The sequence below is a fragment of the Varanus komodoensis genome, unplaced genomic scaffold (assembly GCF_004798865.1).
Source record: "Varanus komodoensis strain SLA01 unplaced genomic scaffold, ASM479886v1 scaffold2, whole genome shotgun sequence".
Taxonomy (NCBI): domain Eukaryota; kingdom Metazoa; phylum Chordata; class Lepidosauria; order Squamata; family Varanidae; genus Varanus; species Varanus komodoensis.
This window is the reverse complement of record NW_025335568.1, coordinates 21,677,847-21,701,006: the sequence shown is the minus strand read 5'-3', so window position 1 is coordinate 21,701,006 and position 23,160 is coordinate 21,677,847. Positions and strand designations below refer to the sequence as shown.

General features: G+C 37.4%; 1 protein-coding gene across 4 annotated transcripts in view; it reads right to left on the bottom strand.

Annotated features, from left to right (window-relative positions):
* The window catches only part of AIMP1 (aminoacyl tRNA synthetase complex interacting multifunctional protein 1), a 31,609-nt gene that overhangs the window by 7,695 nt on the left and 754 nt on the right, over window positions 1-23,160 (bottom strand). Inside the window, exons 2-8 of one of the 4 annotated variants that reach the window (XM_044428660.1) lie at window positions 22,041-22,143; window positions 10,519-10,633; window positions 10,233-10,366; window positions 8,677-8,790; window positions 6,514-6,675; window positions 5,167-5,372; window positions 2,306-2,474 (exon numbers count right to left, since the gene is read on the bottom strand). In XM_044428660.1, the coding sequence (XP_044284595.1) occupies window positions 2,306-2,474; window positions 5,167-5,372; window positions 6,514-6,675; window positions 8,677-8,790; window positions 10,233-10,366; window positions 10,519-10,520 (787 nt within the window). In that variant the 5' untranslated portion in view covers window positions 10,521-10,633; window positions 22,041-22,143. The remainder of the gene's footprint in view (window positions 1-2,305; window positions 2,475-5,166; window positions 5,373-6,513; window positions 6,676-8,676; window positions 8,791-10,232; window positions 10,367-10,518; window positions 10,634-22,040; window positions 22,144-23,160) is intronic. The other 3 variants (XM_044428661.1, XM_044428659.1, XM_044428662.1) reach the window with 3 other exon arrangements.

Below are 23,160 nucleotides of genomic sequence, written 5' to 3'. Positions count from 1 at the left end.
TGTCCACTAAATAAATTGAGCTGGATGCTATTTTTAAACTATTTGATTCAATAAAAACAAGTTTGCCTTCCCAATTCTACATCATTCATCCAAATTCTCAGTTTTTCCCCATAAAATATTTCTGGAGATTTTATCTGTCCTTCTACAACACTTTCACTGACACGTACACAGTATCAGAAAAACTAAACCAAAATACAATGTATTTGTGAAGCCAGAATGAGCTTTTTGCACCATTAAGTGTATTCTCAGAGACAAATGTTAATGCATTTATTTCACAGCTACTAGATTTGTGAGCAGAGTTTAGGGAGCACTGTCTCCAGCTAAGATATATAGCCTCAGAAGACCAAACTTGTTTAAAATAGGCTATAAATCCTCCATCTTGAATGAGTTAAACTCCAGAGTTATCTCTGGGATCCCACCCGAAAGGAACCAGTGGTAGAGTTCACAAAGCCTGCTCTCTGACGATACCGCTTAATGCAACCTTTGAATCATGCATGTAGCACAGTAATCAGTGCAGAAGAGAGAAGTCTACCTCTCTCCCATATTTTACATATGGACATATGCAACTTCCTTTCTTAAAGTCCACTTATCTGTTTGAGGCAGCTTACAAAAATGAGTAAAACACAATGATAAAATCTAATAAAAGTAAACTCCATTGCACTAAAAACCACAATATAAACATATCCAATTTCAACAGGACCATAATCATCTCAAAGAAGAAAAAAAAAGAAACTCATCAACCAGCAAGTTTTCAGTGTCTTTCCTAAGGGGTGGGTTTAATATGCAAAGCATATTAAAAGAAAACTAAACTAAACTAAAGACACTCTCTCACACACAAACACACAGAACAAATTGTGGGAGCTGCTGATTTTTTAACTAAAACTTTTTTGAAAATGCGACAATAATTGAAAGCTTTCAAAATTTGCTTTACTAATAAAATGACCTATCAGGTAATGAATAAACAAGGTTTAAAAGAATTTGTTATGAGCATTTAGTCAACTGTGGGAGAAGAACCTGAATAATAAATTAATTAAGTAACAAATCAGCCTACTTCTCATAGCTCCAAGCAGTATTGTTCCCTAGGGTTATGTATGAGGTAATACTATGGTTTATACTACTTTGGCATGCATCAAAGTAGATGTACATCCACATTGCTATTAAAACCTAAATAAGAACATATTTATGGAACAATGCCCCATCATTGGGAAATAAAAGAAAACCATAGAATGATGCTCAGATTGTCTGGACCAAAAGATAACATAACCACATGAGGACAGAAGTAATTTCTTTCCTGTAAAAAGACCTATTATTCTGGGAACTTGAATAAGGAAGCAAAATGCAAAACAACAATTCTTTCATTAGATGTGGTTAACAGGTAGGGACACGAAAATTTTATGAGATAAACAGCATGAACAAAGAAGATAAATATTAAATATTATATGAGATAAATATTAAACAGCATGAACAAAGAAAATGAGGAACTGAAGAACTACAACACGATGAATCATAATCATGTTAGATCCACAAATAAATCTAATACAATGTATGCAAATCAAAAAGAGTCACTGTAGAACTTAACTTGGAGGAACAAAAGCATTTGTCTGGCTTAAGTTGAGGCATAATACACACTGGGGAAAAGAAAGTTCTCAACTGCAGTTTTATTTCTCCCAGACGTTTTTATTTTCAAACCAGTGATATAATTTGGTATTATCTATCATTATTTAATTCTGATACTTAATGGACAGTCCATGCTTTGAAGTTATGTATAATTCAGCAGAGTTGTTAATTAGTGACTTATAGCCCTTGCAACTTTGTTGGACCAGAGGAGGAGAAGTGCAATCGTGTGCTGTGGAACCCTCCAAGAGGCCACAGGTTACATTGCATCTGAAACTACAAAAGCTGAGAAGTTCACCTTGGTTAGGGAAGACCCAACCGATGAACTGCCTTTTTTGGCTGCTATGCAGACTCTGTGGTTGCTGCTTTAGTAGCCTCAGAACTCCAATGTCAGAGAGGGGAAAGGACGAAGGCTTTGAGGGTATTCCAGGGATCTACAAGATCCTGTTACTGTCCTCATACATTTCCCCAAGCCAGCATTTCCCCAACTATATAGACTCTGAAGCTGCTGTCGGCTGACAACAATGGCAGGTTGTTTGTTAAAAAGAAAAAAAATGCCTCCCCACCCCAAAAAAGGAACATGCCTTGAATGCTACCCCTCCATCACTTCTGGACATTTAGCCCACTTTCTAATTCTAACTGAATGCAACACATTTCATCCTATTCCCACCTCTGCAATATTTATGCTTACCAGAAAAGCCTTCAAATGTGATTCTCTCTCCAGGAACAACCCCACTAGGTGGGATTAGAATTTCCACCTTCTCTGGTGTGCTAGCACACATCAACATGGCCTGGGACAACACTCCTCTCATTTTTACTGGCTTCAGGTTACAGAGAAATATCGCCATCCGGTTCTGCATCTGTACACAGGCACAGAAGTTTAAAAAAGAGGTGGAATGTCAGTCCAAGTTTCCTTCACAATGCAAAAGGGAAAAAAGTTAATGCATCCAACACACAGAGTAAAACATACAACTATGCAGATACCAATATGTTAACGACAATAAACATTCTTTCTAACCTAATTTAGCAGTAAAAGCCAGGAAATGGCCAATTAAGGATAACTGTCTTCTAATATAACAGACGTAACAGGGTGCAATGAAGACATTAACATTCTGTTCTGATGTGCTGGGATAATGGCCGAAATAATGTTTTACTGGCTTTCCATTCTTTGAGGCTCTGGGTTTCAACTTTTAACAGTTACATTAGGGATTTTGCTAAAAACATCTTTCTAAACTAATCAGGGAAAGTATAACAAAGATGCCCAGGTGGCTTACCATTCAGGATGTAATTATGGTATGTACACTTACAGATCCCAAAAGTTGAATGTTTGGGAGCAAATTAAAGTGGTTGTACATGATGTCTAGCGCAACCCATTCATTTTAAAGTATAGATGCTTCTGTTTAAAGAATACTACAAATAAAGACAGCAGTAAGATACCATTAAGGAACATGGAAATCAGCAGTTTTGTCCAGGAAAATGAACTATACTGGACAAATATAAATCCAAAAATGAAACTTCTAAGAAAACCAAATTCTTAAGGATGCTTTAAAATTTAATGAGCATCGCAACCCACACTACTGTTTCCCTACTAAAGATATTTGTGCACAAATCTTTGAGAAATTGCATTTGATTAATACCTTTGCCTTGTAAAACTCAAAGAAAGGTTGGAAGCTGTAGCCTAGTTAAATGCATGAAAAGTTACACAACAGCTTTTGTAAATTTATTGATTTCAAGGAATTGTAAGATACATTTAATGAAGCTCCATCTGTGAGGAACTGAGACAATGAAGAGATATTTCTTGCTTCCAGCACAAATACAAGAGACAGAAAACTGAGCAAAACTTCCTCCTTCCTCTTCTCTAGATTATATTTTGGACAAGTTTTACTTAACACTCTGGATCTGACATATTGCAATATGTTCAGAAAGGAAGGAATTTTTTCTCAATGCATTTCCAGATAGCGTGGGTGTCATCCAAGCTGTCTGGATTGTGAAGGTTCCGCTATACTTTATATAAGAGGCAAAAAGCAATACACAGAATGCTTTAAACCCTATTAGGATAACAAATGAAGCCAACAACAAAAGGCATTGCGTGTTTTTGTGCAATTATTAGAATTGCCAAAACACACACAAGCACAGAGCTAGCTACACTAAATGTATCTTTTTTTTTTGTTTTGTTTCCTAGGAGAAATAACAGCAGGACCTCATATGGGTCTCATACAAAGAAAAAAAGTGTGCGACCAAAAAGAAGTAGGGCTGATTATATATGTTTAGGGCAGTTTTTTGCTTGGTCTTACAGAAGAGCAGCCCTTCTCATGGTAAACCTCTTTGGGAAAAAAGCCAATTATGAAAGAGGGAAGGAAGAAAAGAAGGGGCCTGCCAGTTTAAGGGAGCAAAAGTAAAAAATTCTCCTAAGCACATCCCAAGCCTTTGGCCATGCGCAGAGTACCTATTCAAAAGTTATTTGAGCCACTGTGATATAGGGATTAGTCTAAGACTGGAATAAAATAATTTCAAATCCCCAGTCATTCTTGAAATTCAGTGGCTAACCTTGGACCAGTCAAACTCTCCCAGCTGGATCTACCTCACAGGGTTGCTGTGAAGATAAAATCAGAAAGAAAAGTGGTTGTTTATGCTGCCTGCAGTTTATTAAAGAGGGAGTATATAAAAGTAATAAATATCTAGAATCCCAGCCAATGAAAATTTAGAAGGGAGTAAAGCTTTGAGTAACCTAGTAAAATACCCTGCTTTATTGACTCATATTGTAAGAAACCAGCATTTCATTTTGTTTGCATCAAAGTGATAATGTGATAAATATTCTTCATGATATACCAGCCAAAATATGATAGACATATTGGGAAAATATGTATCAACAATAAGCCAAATTGGGAAGCAGGAACAACTTATTTATAAATATCCTGTTCTGAGCAACAGATATTAGTCAAAATAATCTGAAGTTATATATCCATGCAGACTTACTCAGAATGTTATACCATGTGCATTCAGAGTAACTCTAGAAGAATACAGTGTGAGCAACAAAGGACCTAGCATCCTCTTAAAACACTTCCGTTTGTAACTGGTAAACATGGCTTTGCTTGCACAAGTATGAAAGTTAAAGGGGACAGATTAACTGCTTTATTGATGGGATGATGGGATTATTGCTCGGTTAATAAGAAATATTCAACTCTGCCCCAACTACTGTATCATCTAATATGCTGCAAACAGGAGAACCAGCTGCACCAATAAATGAGCAGAAGATGCAGAATAAGAGATTGGCACTGCAGTACATATCCTGGCCATTACAGTGTGTTGCATATAGGAAGGAGACCAGGAATGTTCTTGGAACTGACTGTGTACACAAAAGCTAGATCTGGTTTGATATTTATGTTTAATCTGCTTGTCTGGTAACAAATTCTGCATTCCAAGATTGCTTTTGCATGTATCTATGTACTATAAATAATAAATAAATAAATACTTAACCATGAGAAAAATCTAATCAAATGGGAAAATGCACCCTGTTTAGCAGATAATATACCAAAGAAATCCCATCTGTACCTCTTCTAAAGGAATGTGTTTCACTAGACCACTGACAACAGTTCTAGGATTTGCTTCACCAACATCAACTTCTTCGACATACAAAGTATCAGCATCTGGGTGTTTCTTTGCTGCCATGATACAACCAATACGAAAATCAAGCCGAGAAACATCTAAAGGTTTTAAGTCATCATTTGCAGCTGACTGCTTTTTCTCCTTCTTTTCTCCTAGTTAAATTGAAAAAAAGAGAATCCACTTAATTACGTGCATATGCCTTAGAATACAGTGTAAGCAAATTAATAAAAATATAGTCCCCTTTTCTTCAACATTTTTTTCTTACACATTGCTGACAAGATAAAAATCACAGATTTAGTCCCTCTAATAATGAAGTTTTGATTGGAAGCAACATAAGGAAATGGTTTCTTCATACTAGGAAAAATCACTGGGATCAAAGAAGGGCTGATTCTGGACACAGAGTATCCAGTCTCCAGCCCTTTGTTACACTGCCAACATGGAAAAAAAATTAGACCAGACTATGGGCTGACCTTGCTTTCCTCCAGTGTTAATTAATAGGAGAGGGGCAAAGCTGTTCTTCTTTTTCTTCTGACAGAAATATTCTGAATCACTCCAAATGAATAGGATTACCCTAGTTACCTGCATTTAGGAGTATTTCATTTCTATATGAAAAATACCTATAGCTATTTTGCAATTATTTGATGAAAGCTGGCCAGCCTTTCCACCTGTTTGATCCCTCACTGACTAAGAGTTGCAACCATATCCCATCTGTGACCATTCATGGACTATGGAAACATTAACGCAACTATAGTACACCTTCCCACTTAGAACACTGATTTTTTTCCTTTTAGAAAATAATGGTCCGAGACAAACAACCTTCTATCACTCTGGCTACACCAGTGTCCAGTCTGTGAGTTCTCTTTATATACCTTTCATTTGCTAAGACTTCTTTTAGCTCACATAATAGAGCCATTTGAAGTAGTACTCAAGGATGGGATTCAGAACTGTGTTTGAATAAGCATGTTGAGACTAAAGCACAGAATGTCATTAGCAACTGTTCTGCCAGACTTTTAAATTTTAAGTCAGATTTTATGGTTGTACATTTTTAATAAAAATAAAAAATCATATAGAAACTAACAACTCTAGACTAGTTCTACACACTACTTAAAAATATTTTACACACATGTGCATGAATTTTTCCTATATAACTTATGAGAATCTTGAATATTTTTCATGGAATGCTTCTGTACTGAAAAGAAGTAACTCATATTTCCTTTCCTTTATCAAATTCTTTTCAGTATATATCAATGAAATTTTACACTAAACATTTCTGAGCAGTTTCTCTAGAATTACCTTTCTTTTCTGCTTTGTCCTTTTTCTTCTTTTCTTCACTTGCTCCTTTAGGTTGTTCCTTGAGTTCAGATGAAGCTACGTCAACAGCGACTGGCTGAGAGAAACCTTCTGAAAATGTCGCTGTAGAAGGTGTTTCACTGAGTGGTACAGAGATTTGTTTCACTAAATTTAAGCAAGAAATAAAATTCATTATTTTAAAAATCCCTAAACAAAACCCTACCAATGCAGAAATATTCACATTTAAGTTAATCAAATATGAACTGCTGCTAATATCCAATCAATCAAAAAAACTTAGTTCTGCTACTTAGAAGTATTTTGTGTAAATGTACGCTAGAATAAAAAAATATTATTAAATGAAAATCTATTGACATTGGATCCAGGTTGGGGCTGACTTACATAAATGTGTACTTCTGGGCTTTATTGTACACATGATGAGAATTAATAAACAATTATGACAGAGATTTTTTCCCCAAGTATCTTTCCTTGGAATGAGCTAGATGTAATATTTTAATTAGTGTGATAACAGCATAATTGAAATACATTCAAAATATATAGAAATCAACATAAACAGGTTGAATTTATTTATTTGAGATATTTCTAACCCGTCTAATCACTATGCGTCTCTGGACTGCTTACAAACAAAATTCAATAAACACAACAATATAAAAGATCATAAACACCCCAAACAATAATAAGACTAACAACCCATGACTGAACTAAAGCATAATTAAAATCTTTCAAACATTAAAATACTGGGTGAATAAAAAGGTCTGATTCAGATACTGATTTACTGGTTTAGAAAACTGCTACTTGCTTAACATTGAACATGAGGACTGTATATATCTACTAAAACTGGTACTTATGAAAGGTTTTGTTTGCTTTATCCTTTTTGCAGTGACATTCAAACACAGTAAATACCATATTCTCTTTAATGTGACATGTGCACTTTAATATATTTCTATCTCCTCATTGGTATGCATAGACCAGGCCAAAGTTCCTTTGCATGAGGATGCAAACATTAAGTTTACAACTGAAAATATAGGTTGCTTATATGTGCTTTTCAAAATACCTTTCTTTTGTCATAAAAGTCAAGACAGTGTACATGATTTTTCTAGGTGGCCTTCCATTCAAGCACTGACTAGACATCAACTCACTTAGTTTCAGGCCAGATGGCTTACACATCTCCTTTGACCATCTCTTGCCATTCTTTGGCACACAATTCCAACCACACTGCCCCTTTTTCATGTTGGCAAGAGAACACCTGAAGAAAGAAGCTTGCTCTATGCATGTAGGCTCTCCAACTGATTCAGCACTCTGCCTAACAATCAAGGCTCAAATCGTGCAGAGAAAAAGTTCCTACTTGAGGCTTCCTCTACCAATGTGATGTGACAGAGAAACAGGGCTACACAGCTCCTCTCTCCCCTCTTCCTGCGACTAGGAGAGCCGAAAGCCCAAAGAAACTATCCTCTGTGTAGAATTTTGAAGTATAATGCGGACATGTTTACAAATTAATGCAGAATAAAATGCAGAATAAAATGCAAAAGTGATCAGAAAGTAAGGAAAGACTATAGGATAGAACACATAGTCTAATAGTCAAAGACCTAGTTAGAGAAATAAAAATAATCTCCACACAATGACAGTAGCTACATTTAGGATTTTGCAGACTTAATGACATCCAAAGGCTTGTAAAAGTATAGTCTACTTTACAATACCATCTAGAAAGGTGAAAAAAAATTCAAAAGAAGAATGTAGATCAATGTATTAATCTCTTAATCCAGCTAAGGCTGTTTGTGACTAAGTCCTGCTGAAATACAGTTATTGTAAATCCAACAGCTTTCAGTAAGACTTTAGGTAGGTTAGGTAATGGCTTATACATTTCTTACTTTCACTGGTAACACTTTCTATCTCCACCCCCACAAAGAAAAAGAACATCAGGCATTCCAAACTAGTTCAGAATTATGACAAAAATATTACTTATAAGATATACAAGTTATAACTACTTTGCATGCAAAGATACAAATAAAATGTTTATTCATTTTTTTCTCCTCCTATATTCTTCTCTCACATTTTAAAACCAAAATTTTAAATCACACTAATTAAAAATTGGTTTTAAATATGTATTTGCATATAGCAAAATTTGCTTCTCAGCACAAATTCATTTACCTCCATTCCGGATTTCTGCCTGGATCAATTTCTGTTTTAGAATCTCAATTTCTTTCTTCAGTTTAGCATTTTCTACACGAAGTTTCTTTTCCTCCCTCAGTGATGCCTGCAAGACTACCAAAAACAGGATGTTCATTAGGAACTAGAGAACTCAAAATGCCATTAAATAGCAAGCTAAATTTTTCCTTTTCAAACAAGTTTGAGTTGTAGAGTAGGTATCAGATTGCTGTAAGAATCATGTGTACCTGAAACTTCATAACATAGGGAAGTAACAGCTCTTTCAGGTTAGTTGTTCTTTATGCATTTGGACTTATTTAAGTATTTATTTACACTTTATTGTAGTTTGAATCTGCCCAATGACTGGGCAGACGATAAAAGATCATAACACCGTGCAAACCATTAAAATCTGAAATGTAGTACAAACAGTATAAAATACAGTATTTAAAATAATACAATAGAAAACAAAACCTGAGCCTTTTCTATAAAAGCAATCAGGGTTGTAATAGTCAAATTAACAGAAATATTATAGGACCACACAAAATCACTTATGTAACCCAAATCCATTACTAGTTTCTTGCAATGCTAAAATGATGTTAAGAATATGGAAGTATCAGTTTAAAAAATAAATAAATCAGAGGATCAGTCATGATAATACATGTAATCTCAAAAAATGAATAAATGAGAGGATCAGTCATGACAATACATGCAGTCTCAAAAGCTGAAATGAAAAATGTTATTTCCAATAAGGTTCTGAAATAGAATTCAAACCTTCAGGCCCCTATCTTCTTCTCTTCCACAAAACACCTATATTACCACTATGCACCTCAGTTTTTGTAAATACTGAAAGGTATTTTAACCGAACTACAATACGGTCAACAAACACTGTAGTAGTATCTCCTGTGAACTACTTTGGGATTAATTCCACAGAATACACAGAAATAAATTTCTTAATCTAATTTACTCCCTAACCTGCATCTCTGTTACTTGGCACCTGTTCTAACAAGTGAACTGTTGCTCTAAGTTTCCTGAGGGAATAAAACTTGAAACTGCATTATATGCCTATTACATTGGAATGCACAGCCAAATGGCTTATTCTTTAATGGCTTATTCTTTAAAACTTATTTCTAACTATATCAGGAAAGCAGGAGTGAAAGACAAATGACAAAGCATTTCACTGTGAACTGTAATGAGGTGCATGCTTGTGCTAGCAGCTTAGGGCTATGCAGAATATGATGAAGAGTTTGTTATTTTATATTTTTGAAACTGATTATCTGCTCATCAATTCAGGGCGAAAATGTATTTTTTTTAAGGCAGTATGTAAGGCATATTCTTCACCATGCTTACTGCAAAGTAACATCTTTGCATAGCTTCTGGAAGCAACCATCTCATGGTTTTCACAATGTGTGAAACAATGTACTTTTGGAGCTAACTATTTGTATAACCTAAAACAGGTATTACAGAGGGCTTGGTTCAAAATCGGAAGTTATACAATTGGAAGTTCTATTTCACTGATTTTCCATGGATATTTAACAAAACGGCTAAAGATAGTGCCTTACAAGCTTTTTCCTTGAGAAGGGCAACTTGCTGCTTCAGGTATTCAATAACTTGATCTGCTTCTGCACCTTTCTGTTCCAATCTGCTCAAAACTGCATTGTTGGCTGCCATTTTCATCAAGGAACGGACTAAAATCCTAAACAGAGGGAAACAGGATAATGTGAACATTTAGTAATGCAATTATCTGTAGCTCTGTTTTGAATAAATAGAGTGGAAAACCAACTATTGCTGGCAAAGTAGAGTTGCTAAGAATAGAACACACTGAGCTCACTCTCACTTAAAACTCACATTTGATGTCTTTTCAGAGTACTGGAAAATCCAGGCACAAAAGTGACTTGTGCCTACCATCTGTAACAAACATGTTCGTTCTGTGAATTTCAGAATTCATTCTGTTCTTCTAGACCTCAAAACATAAATAGAATGAAGGACAGCCAAGGGTGACCAATTTTAAGATTTTATTTCTACCTGAATGTTAAGGCAAATAACTGCATCATCCTAAACACTGTAAATAACATGGAATAATTATGCTGTTTACTGAAAGTTAATAAATAGTGTGTCTATAAACAAGCCATTTAAAAACTATCAGCAGTTACAAAGTTCAAAACTAATGATCAAATTTCACAGCCCTAAAGCACTGTCTTTATTATAAAGCAGAAGGTAAACAGTGATGGAGCCAGACAAATCTACCATAACAGGTTCAAGTAAAAAGACTTATCTTCAAAAGTAAAAACATTTGCTTTTGAGATCAGACTAGCATGGGAAATAATGCATTAACAGCAGCAGCTTGTCCATCTTGGAGGAGGGGGTCATCCCATTACCATGCTAAGAGCAATGTGAATATAAGAAAATAGAAGTGTGAACTCATGTGCTTTGTACCATCCCCAAATACTTGCTGTGTCTTCTCAACTTAAAACACATTGACCAGATGTGATTATGTGCCATTTCATAAAGGACATTGTGCTGAGCCCAGAAAATAGGGTCCCCCAAAATATTTTGACTATTTTTTTTGTTTCTAACTCCCTTTGTCCACACATTTCCCTGTGACTTCCTGGGCCTAGGGCACCTAACTGATCATGCACAAGTCTTCAGATGTTCCTCAAGTATTCCCAACTTGGGAGGCAGGTAATAATCCTATGCTAGGGGATTGCTAGACACCACTATATACACCATTCCTATCAATTGGAAGTGTTTAACAGCTTTAAGTTCAATTATTTAGGTGCCATCCAGTGTGGCCACATTCTAATTTCAGACAATAATGAGCATCACAAAGAAGGACTCAGGCACCACTAGGATTCCTTTGCATCATGGAAGAGCTTCATTGCTCTTCTCTCCTCCACTTGAAAGACCATTCCAATTCCAGTTCAATGACATGATGGTGGATGGAGGACAAGCTGAATTCAGAACCCCAACTCCAACTTCACTTTTCCAAGACTGCACATGGTTTCTGATTTTTCCAAAGACTGGCTAGGTAGCATCTAGCAGTCAAAGGTCTGCACCTTTCATGAACCTTTGCAGGGAAAGTGCAGTAAAGAACCAACGCAGGAATTAGCATTTCTGGAAGAAAACTCATGACTCAAAAAAACCAAGTGAGGTCTACAGGTTACTTGTTGGTTGCAGGCTGCTTAAATTAGACTATGGAGAAATTAAAGCTCACTGAACATGCTTTTAAAGAGGCAGATATACAATTGCGTTAATAATTGTGTTTTCTTGATATCTGTATTATTTTACATACACCGCTAACAATTGAAAATGGACCAACTGGGTTAAGTTTAAACTGCCAGTTGATTCTTAAAAAAGAATCTAAGCCTTTTTTAAGTAGCCCAGGTAGTATACACTTGTTTTTTAAGGAGGAACTTTTTATCATACATCTACATTTAAAAGAAATATGGCATGGGTTGGAAAGAAGAATATAGGACAGGCACAGTGAAGAGTTTTATCATTGCATACAGGCAATTTTTCCTATTTATTACTAGCTTCTCTGTTTAACTGTAAAAATTAAAGTAAAAATGTCTTCTTCCCTGCCAATGTTAGACTGCTTGGTCCTTTGACTGAAACTTTCAGCTCATTATCATACTGTTTGTCACTGTGAAATAATTTAGCAAGCAGTAATTATACTAAATGGACCACCTCAAGTACATTTTGAAGGTCCTTATTTCATTCTCAAGAGAGGTGCAACCACATTCATCCAAGAACAGTTGTTCCTAATATGTTAGAACTCCCTTCAATTGCAACTGAATGATCACACTTGCTGCTATAACAAACCAGTCTGGGCCATCCATTTGAAACTAAGGTAACAATCCAGTTACTTATCTTCCAAGAATGCAACAGGATGCCATGATAAAGCATAAAGCTGTGTGCAATTATTTCTTCCTTGAACAAGCCATCATACTGCATTTATACACCAACCAATCATACAATTCAGAGTTACAAAAAAAAAGACATGACAAAGTGTTATATTGTTTGAATTTCTAAGCTTTTACATCATCTTACACACTGTTTAAACATTGCATTTAAATAATGGTTTAACAAAAATCGAAAAACTGCATTACGTTTCTCAGCATTATACAAAATAAAAACAGAGTAAGTTTCTAAAACACTTCATGCTTGTTAATAGAGGAAAAAAATGTTCTTTGCACCAATACTGAAAACTATTAATAGAACAATTAAAAACCACTATGGAGTTAAAATCACATAACGATTTAGTTAATTTTACAGTACTAAATTGGCAAATCACTACATCTGGCCTGAATTTTATTTATATAACCTTTTAGTGGGGGTTACACTGCTATCCAACCAGTTGCTTTTTTATAATTGAAGTTGCACATGAAAACAATTTAAACGGCAAATTGGCTCTACTTGGCAAGCAGGACTTTCCTCCTTCCAGGTGTTGAATGCATATGATCCAAAAGCAGTCTTGGCCTAAAGGAAGCCTCAAACAATTCTTTCCTCCCTACCCACTGCCTCCCAAAGCTTTGCACAAAAAAAATCATAGAATAAAACATCATTTTGAGCCTAAGTTAGACTATCTCAGTCTACCCTGAGTACATGGTCAGGGTGGCTTATTTTATATTATATTGTATGTTTGTATTTTATTCTAATGTTTGCATTTTTAATTTATGATTATAATTGTTTAATTTATTGTTGTGAGCCGCCCCGAGGCTTCGGCGAATGGGGCGGCATAAAAATGTTTTAATAAATAAATAAATAAATAAAATTCTTACTTGCAGTAATTCTCTTCTGATCCAGAATATGGATCAACAAATAATGCACTGACAAGGCAAGTTTTCATTCTAACATGCTACTTGGCCTTATTCATGTTTATTCATAAATAAATTCAGCAGGACAGTGTCCAGGATTGTAGCCTAAATGACTTGTGTAAGTCAGTGGCGGGGGGGGGGGGGGATGTGCTCCGATAACCATATAACTTAGCTTATATTTGTAAGCCTGAATGGTCAATCCATTCACTATAATAGAAACAAGCTGAACTTCTTAGGCAAGAACAGTGAGATTTAGGAAATAAGCAAATTGTTATTTAACAAAAATGTATTACTGAAATTATTTCAATACAATGTGTATGTATTGAAATGAGTATTGAAAAAAGGTGTACTGCCATGGACTCTATGTTTTGCTCCATTTAAAGGAGAACTTCGCTCAAGGTAACGGTTGTCCCATGTGGCTCCCTATAGCCAGAGCTTCTTATGAACAGAGTTCTGCTTATGAAGACTATACATCTGACTCCCTTATGCCTGAGGGACTTGAATATCTATATAATTATCAGTAGCTTTTCTGCTTCATAAGGGCTAAGTTCCATATAGGTTCCTGCTGGATATGGATGAAGCAGACTGCTGGGTCTACCCAAAACAGAATTTATGCGATTTGCATATTTAATAGCCTCTAGATACCTGTGGTACAAACACTGATTTCTGATCTATTACCTAGATTTTGCTTCTGGTCTTTCAAATTCCAAAACGGTGCTGCAACTGGCAAATTATTAGCCACTTATCAGAAAACTGGCCATATGCATGGGAGAGTCAATTAAAATCCCTATCCAGCTAAAGCTCACAAGAGGGTAATGGACATTCTCTCACTGTAGGACACTGTAGCAGTGTTCTCTCACTGCTTTGAGATCATCTTCATTCAAGATCTGGAGGGAGAAGAGACCCACTTGCAAAGCAGAATTAATTTGCAGTTAAAATCATTTTTGTGTGTGACTTCAAATTTAAGAACATATTCTATCCAGGCAGTTGCTACACCCCAGCAAAAGTATATACAAATAATCTTATTAAATGTAGAGCTTTGGGACATTTTCAGAAAATAATACTTAAGTATAGTTAAATATTAAATAGCAAGCTATTGTAGAAATATTTACATGCAGAACTCTATATAAGTTCTACATCTGTATAAGTTCAAAAGTGATGAGTGGAGGGTGAAAATGTGAGATAGTACAGTGGTATCTTGGCTCATGAACTTAATCCATTCCAGGGCTCTGGTCGTGACCCAACTTGGTCATGAGCCTAGTTAAATTCCCCATAAGGTTCAACATAAATAAGGTTAAACCGTTCTGTAACCATTTCTTTTTAAATCAGAAAAATGTGAAGCGAAGTGACAAAGAACAACAAAGATTGTGGCCATCGCCCCCTCCCCACCCCGAGCACAAGCGTAGCCATCTCCCCACTCCCACAGCACAACTGAGATCGCGCCAGTCATCCCAGATCGCTGGGGGGGGGGAGACGGGTGCGAATGGGGTGCGCTGGGAGAGAGATGGGCACGATCTTGGGTATCTCCCCCTCCTGCCTCCAGCACGATCGCGGCCATCTCCCCACTCGGGGGGGGGGGAGATGGCCGCAATCATGCTGGTTGGGGGAATGGGAGATGAATGAGACTGCGCCCATCTTTCCTGCAGGATCAAGCCCCTGATCATGCACGTCTTCCCTGCATGAATGCACCTGCAATCATGGCCATCTCCCCACGTCAAAATTTTCATGAAATTTTTGTTCGCCACCCAATTTAGTCGTGAACCAAGGCATTCATGACCCGAGGTACCACCGTACTTCTTTATCTTTAATACGAAGATTGTCCTAAGAGCTAGGCTTTGTGGATATCCTTCATCCACAGCCACCATCTTCCTAATGCAGCAGGCACTTTAACCAAGTTAAATGGAAACATTTATAACTGACAAACATCTGGAATCATATTTTCATGCTAAGAATTGTGTTATGTTTTAAGATGAATTATAAAGAAAACTGTAACATGTGCTACATAGACACAAAGGCTCAGTAAATACTACTAGATGTATGAAGTAGTACAGAAGGTGCCAGGGTTAAAAAAAAGCTTCAAAATTAAAGCAGAAAGGTGTCTTTAACATATATATCATTAGGGAAAAAAACAGTATTTGAAATAGGCATTCCAATTTACTTAAGAAATGTATATCCCTTAAGAAATATATATCCCTTCTTGAGGATTAACCCATAATCCCATAACCCTCAAGGCAGCTACAATTCAGAAACAAAACAGATTAAAATACATTAAATATAGATCTTTCAAAACATAGCCAATCCAATTTAAAAGGACCAGATAACAGAAAACCATAAATTGCTATGAAAAGACATTAAAAAACAGGTAAAGTTGAGTTTCTTTTAAGAATAGTAAAGAAAGGTGTTGAATGAACATGAGCAGGGATGGAATTCTGCCACAGACAAGGTTCTCCAGTTCTTTAAGGTGGCAGCTTCATTCTTTCATGTTATAGTAGTAAGTTTTACTGAAGAGGACTCTTTAAACAAAGATACCAAGACTTAAAGGTCAATTAAGTGATAGGGATGGTAGGTGATATCATTAACCACATTCAATTCAGACTACTATTTTTAAAATTTTACAATATTAGGCATAATCACTAAGGTGAAACAAAACATTGTGTATGGAATCATTTGACTTACTATAGCTATCTGGATGTTGGAATGATTTCATTTGAAGATTTGTACAAGCTCTTCAGAAACTAGGCTTCATATTTATTTTGTACTCATTCTGTTATTTATTTATTATTATTATATTTATTATTTAAAACATTTCTATGCCGCCCCCATTGCAACAAAGCCTCGGGGCGGCTCACAACAAAAACAAAACAAACAAAATCATACAAAAAATTATATACTAAAAATATTAAAACCCGGTGCATCTCGGCTTAAATATTTTTTAAATCCTACATAATAAATTAACACTTAAAATAAGTTTTAAATAAAAAGGTCTTAGCCTTTTTATTTAAAACCTGTTAAGCAATTAAACTTCAGTAACAGCTTAATAACTCCACTCTCCCCAGTACTTTCTATATTAGTTACTTGTTAATTTGCAAAATTCAGCTTATGGAATCATAAATTAAAGGTATGCATTTAGTAAAATATATTAGGTCTCCTCACTATTCAATTTGTCAATCACACCTTGACCAGGATTTAGTGAAGAGCAACAATAAAGACACAAACTTTATTTTTCAGTGAAGAGACATGCTGTTGCCTCTTTGTAGCTGAGAAAAAGCTTCCCTGGTGTTCCCTAAGTGTTCTCCCTCCCTCTCTCTGTACCCACTCTCTATTCTGTCCTGTGACCTTTAGGATATCTTGCCTTAACTTTATCAGAATACAAGCAAAAGTCTTTAAAATTGGGATTAAAAAAGTAGTTAGATTATTTTAAAACTGTTAATAGTTTTTGAGTACTAGAAATATGTATAGCACTCAAAAGGAAACAATTCTACTCTTCAAAGAAACATATTTCATTCCTCCTCAAAGAAAACAGAAGTTCCACATTCTACCACATCAGTGGTATAAAATTGGAGAAAAATGATGATGCATTCCAACTATGCAGGTTTTTCCACCTTTACCATATGTACCTTCCAACATGTCTAAAGATATAGAGCATTCCCAGGCATGAAAACTAATACACAGATAGAAGATCCTGGGCTATACTGAGAGCTGAGTAATAATATGACAATTCAAAATTAAGAGGTATAACAAGGTGCTGTCCACAAACAAGAGATTTCAGTGCATCTAATGAGAAGAGGCCACGGGAGATCTGGGTCCTGGTCTCCATTTGTACAGCTCACTGGGTGGCTTTGAGCCATTCACTCACTCTCAGCTTTAACCTACCTCACAGGGCTGTTGTTTGGAAGATAAAAATGGAGCTACATTAGCAACTTTGGGCTCCTCACAAGAGCGGGGGAAGGCAGCAATTTATTAATGCAATTTAATGTAACAACAAAGGCAAATGTGACTACAGTCAAGCATTCCTGTTTTTAGAAAACTTCTAAACCTCCACCTGTCACTGCAGTACGAATTGTAGCAAGTAATCCAAACAATGGAGCTTTAAAAGTGGAATGCCTTTTTATTCCTGTGTTATCACAGCCAGCCCCATTCACACATGCACGCACACACAGGAAGGAAAATGGTGTGCATGCCATAGGTGTCTCTCCATTGTCTAACTAAAGACAGGCAACCTAGTATAGTCCAAAACATTTGGTACACAACTCCCATAATCTCTGATCACTGGCCATGTTGGCTTTGGCTGAACACATAAGGGCATTAGGCTGCCTACTCCTGGTAGGAACGTTACACACATTGAGACAAAAAGCCTATACCTCTTAGCCAGCTGGGGATACTGGGATATTTTTTAGGATCTGTATCAAACCATGCACAGACTGTATCCTTACTTACTAAAAATAAATCCCTTGTAACTTATTCCAATGGGTGTCAGAAGAGCCTGAAGTTGCTGAATAGTAAAGAGAAAATACTGCATATAACCAGAGATTTTTCTTTATTACCACTTTATTACCACTTTCAGATGTTCTGAGAATCGACCCTGACATTGAATCTATGATTGCAGGAACCTGGCTCAGCTTATAAATTCAGTTTCTCATGCAGGGCAAAACAGGGAAGTAAAAAAAGAAGATGCATACCTCCTTGTATTGCCAATCCTCTCAAAGTAAGTGCACCATGTCATTGGCTTCTGTGCTTTTGCTTTAACTACCTTTAATCCTACAGGTCAAATGTTTAAATTATTAAACCTGTCACTGCTTGGACAAAATCTATCCTGGCAGGTAAAGTGAAGTGAAAGTTTACATCAAAGTTTAATCTTTGAAAACTACTACTCTAAGGGAAAACATTAGGTTTTGAAACTTTTTAAATTTCCTGTGTAAAAAAGAGTGTGCATATTTAAGATACTGTAGCCAGGACAATGCTACTTCTTCAGATCCTGGCTTTTTGTACAGTCAGGACACCACACACAATTCTCAGGAACCAGCAAAGTTTTCTGTCATTAGTATTTATTCTGCTTCTGTGGGAAAATGAATAAGATGGAGTTTTCAAGGTGCTGAATGGCTTCAAAACAGAACAAGCAAGAAATTGGATAGCAAAAATTCTCTTTACAAAAATCGAAGTCAACCACGGAATGAGAGGAAGGTGAAAATCAACCCCTTCCACACTGAAACAAGGTACTTCATACTTAAGATGATTACAGATGAAAGCCTAGACAGCTGGGCTACTGGCAGGCACTAAGCAATTGGAAGAGGGATATGCCAACTATCCAACTGTGAGCCATTTGCCATTTCAAAATGCTCTGCAAGGGTAGATCACAACACCAACAAAGCAGAAGCATAAAGTGAGAAAGGGTTTAAAGTCTGTTAGGGGCAAGGCTATGAAGGTTTACAAAGAAAGAGTCATGCATGGCTGGCTAGGGAATGTCGAAATTTGTATGACTTTTTTGTATTGAACCATGCGTAAGGTTGCAGTCATAATGTCATCAGGATGAAGATAGAAGAACAATTAACAGGGAGGATTCTGTCTGCCAGCTCTACTCTGCCAATGATTCCCTCATTCACAGACTAGCGAAAAGGTTAGGTTGCAATATTTGCATAGGAGAATCAGTGAGTGGAAGAATATTCAGCACTTTCTTTCAACCACTAATTTTATTTGTAAATACTTCATTCAGATTGATGAGGTGAAGCTTTGAGAAACAGGGCTGATAACCCCAATGTTGCTCCTCAATGTGCTATTTCACCTACAGCAGTGCCTACATATGCTTTCCTTTGATTTAAAGCAGGGGTCTCAAACTCGCAGCCCGTGGGCCAATTGCGGCCCGTGGGACGATATTTTGTGGCCCCCCACTTGATATCAAAGTTTAGTGATAGTGCGCCCTGCGTGTTTTTCTCACACGCACCTGCGTGAGTCGTTACCCTGGGCGCAATGTTCCCTCTAAGCTGCGCGCCGGGACGGGCGGGGCATGGCGGAGGGGCCCTGTGGCCTTCAAAGCGCTGGTGGCGCCCGGGCCGGCCTCCGGGAGCGAAGCAGGATGAGCGGCGGTGGGCAGTGGGCATCCTGTGTCGCTTCCAGAGGCCGGCCCGGGTGCCGCCGGAGCTTTGAAGGCAACAGGGCCCCTCCGCCATGCCCCGCCCGTCCCGGCGTGCAGCTTAGAGGGAACATTGCCTGGGCGTTTTATATTTTTTGTCACCTGTGGGCTACCATAGCTCAGGATTGTGACAGCAATGCAAATTAACAACGTTAGTCACTTGAAACGTGATTCGGGAGTGTCACCAAGTGAAGGAAAAATATATCCTGTCACCCAGTGCAAATACATTTTTTTGGTCACCCAGCCCCCAGTCACGTCTTTCTCAAAACCTGCCGTGAAGAGAAAGGTTGGCGATGAGCAAAGACAATTTCAGGAGAAGTGGGAGATGGAATATTTTTTTGTTGAGCACAGGGGCATCCCAACATGTCTTATATGCACAGAGAAAGTTGCGGTGCACAAGGAGTACATCAGACGTCATTACTCAACTAGACATGCTGAGAAGTATGCAAAATACCAGGGAGATGAGAGAGAGGACCGTGTCGCCAAACTTAAAACATGTCTACTGAAGCAACAAGATTTTTTCAAGAAAGCAAGCAAAGAGATTGATACAGCAGTCAAAGCCAGCTACGTAGTGAGTGAGATGATTGCTAAGGCAGGAAAGCCATTTAAAGACGGCAAGTTCAACAAAAAGTGCATGTTACAGGCTGCAAGTATAGTCTGTCCGGAAAAAAAAGGTCAGTTTAGCAACATCAGCTTCTCAGCCAACACAGTGGCAGAGCACATTTCTGACCTGTCAGGTAACATTTACGATCAACTGCATGAGAAAGCTAAACATTTTCATGCATACTCAGTCGCTCTTGATGAGAGCACAGACGTCACTGACACTGTGCAGCTCGCAATATATGTTCGTGGTGTTGATGACAATTTTGAAGTGGTGGAGGAGTTACTCACACTGATTCCAATGCATGGCCAGACCACCGCTCAGGAGCTATTCCACCAGCTGTGTGATGCCATTGCAGATGCCGGCTTACTATGGAAGAGTTTTGCTGGAATAACTGACGGAGCACCATCAATGACAGTGAGGAGAAATGAAGTCGTGGCACTTGTTCAAAGAAAATTGGAAGAAGAGGCCATTGCTCCGCACTGCATTATCCATCAGCAGGCCCTTTGCAGCAAATGCCTGAAGTTTGACAATGTGATGTCTGACGTTGTGAAATGCATCAACCATATCAGATCCAGGGGCTTAAAGCACTGGCAGTTCCACGCCTTTTTAGAGGAAATAGAGTCAGCATATGAGGATGTGCTCTACTACACCGAGGTACATTGGCTTAGCAGGGGAAACGTCTTGAAGAGGTTTTTTGAGTTGAGAGCAGAGGTGGAAACCTTCATGGAGAAAGACGGGATGGCTGTTCCTGTACTAAGTGATCCCAAATGGCTCATGGACTTAGCTTTTCTTGTTGACATCACACAGGAGCTGAATGTACTGAACAAAAAATTACAAAGCCAGGGGCAGCTTGTCAATGCTGCCTATGACAATGTCAGACCATTCTCCACAAAACTTGTGTTATGGAAAGCCCAGCTTTCTCAGACAAACCTCTGCCATTTCCCAGCATGCAAGGCACTCATGGATTCTGGCACACCATTCAGAGGTGAGAAATATACTGATGCCACTGTAAAGCTACAGGAAGAATTTGATCACAGGTTTGCAGATTTTAAGACACACAGAGCCACTTTTCAAATTTTTGCTGACCCCTTCTCCTTCGATGTGGAAGATGCCCCCCCCCCCCCCCCCGGCCCGTGCTTCAAATGGAGCTAATTGACCTGCAGTGCAATTCTGAACTCAAAGTCAAGTTCAGGGAGGTGAGTGGAAAAGCAAACAAGCTTGGACAATTTTTGACAGAACTGCCCCTTACCTTCCCTGAGCTTTCCAGGATGTTCAAGCGGACCATGTGCCTTTTCGGGACCACCTATCTGTGTGAAAAGCTGTTCTCCACCATGAACTTTAATAAGTCAAAGTTCAGGTCCCAACTTACTGATGAGCATCTTCAAGCCATACTGAGGGTCTCAGTTGCTTCTTCCCTCAAGCCAAATGTGTTGTAAGCCGCCCCGAGGCTTCGGCAAGGAGCGGCATAGAAATGTTGTTATAATAATAATAATAATAATAATAATAATAATAATAATAATAATAAAAAATGTGGCTCAGCCGTGTAAGAGGAAGCACTGTCAGGTCTCTGGCAGCAAGGGGTAGGAGGAAGTAAGAGAAGCCTATGTTCTGAAGAACCGTTCATGTTCTGAATTACTATTAGTAATTGAGAAGATTGGATCAGTTGTACTTTTTTTGGAATACTTGAAATCCATTTTTTGTGGAATACTTGATGCGGCCCAGCCTCACCCAGACTCTACTTCCAGCGGTCCCCAGGTAAGTTGAGTTTGAGACCCCTGATTTAAAGGAATGAATTACACCAACAGATATTGAGACAACTCACATTTAACAGGTACAGTCAGAGCTGAGATTCTCACTATAAGTTTCAGTAGAAGGCAGGACCCCAACTCTACTTCCTCTTCCCCGCCATATGTCTTTATGGGCACCTGCAGTGTTAAGCATACAAATATCTCTAGGCACTGTTGAAAAATAAGCCGTGTAACTTTAGGCGTATACTAACACTATTAGGGTATTATATGGACAATCTCAATGGTTGTTAAGAATAGGCTGCATAAGAGATCAGCAGTATTGAAGTGGGTTAAATTACCATAATAAAATAAAAGACAAATGGAAGGAAGGTACAATATATGCCCCCCACAAAAAATAAAAAACTAGGAGAGAACTGAAAAATATGCAATACTTTTTAGTGCACTTTACACATCTAAAGTAACTTTCTTACTTTAGGAATATAAAGTGCATAATGTATAAATTGGTTTGCTCATAACTAACTTAACCATTAAAATAAAAATAAAAACTCACTGAAGTTGTAATATTGTCTGAATATATTTAATAAACAACCATGACAATATTATAAAATATAGGAACACCTTTCTTAAATGCTGTATTCAAAATTCAAAAAGAAAATATTCCACAGTCCAAAATTATCCTTTTTCCTCCTCAGCCTATATAACTACAGTTAACTACCATAAATAAAAGTTTTGGAAGCAGTTTTCTAGGCAAAGTAGATAAATGGTTTCCTAGTCCTAGCACTGTTAATTTAGAAACTAAGGACAGGTTACAAATCTGCTTCTAAACTTTGAAAGATGTAGCCGAGTCTAATTTTTCTTGCAGCAGCTTCACACAACTGTGACATTTTAACATTTTATCCTATGTTCCCACAAACTAGTTATATACATAAACCAGTTAGCAGAATCAAAAGTATTTCTCTCATCCCAGATCCATCATTTGTACATCTGCCACAATATAATGTACTCTGATTACCAGCAGTACTCCAGGGTTTTTCCCATAACCTAATATCCTTTTAACTTGAGATGGGAAGAGTTGAACCTGGGATCTTATGAAAAACACGTGCAATGCCACTAGGCTGCAATCCCTCCCACAGGCACATGTGCCTGTATAATATAGACAAACAGACAAGGCACAGAAGAAATCATGCCAAATGG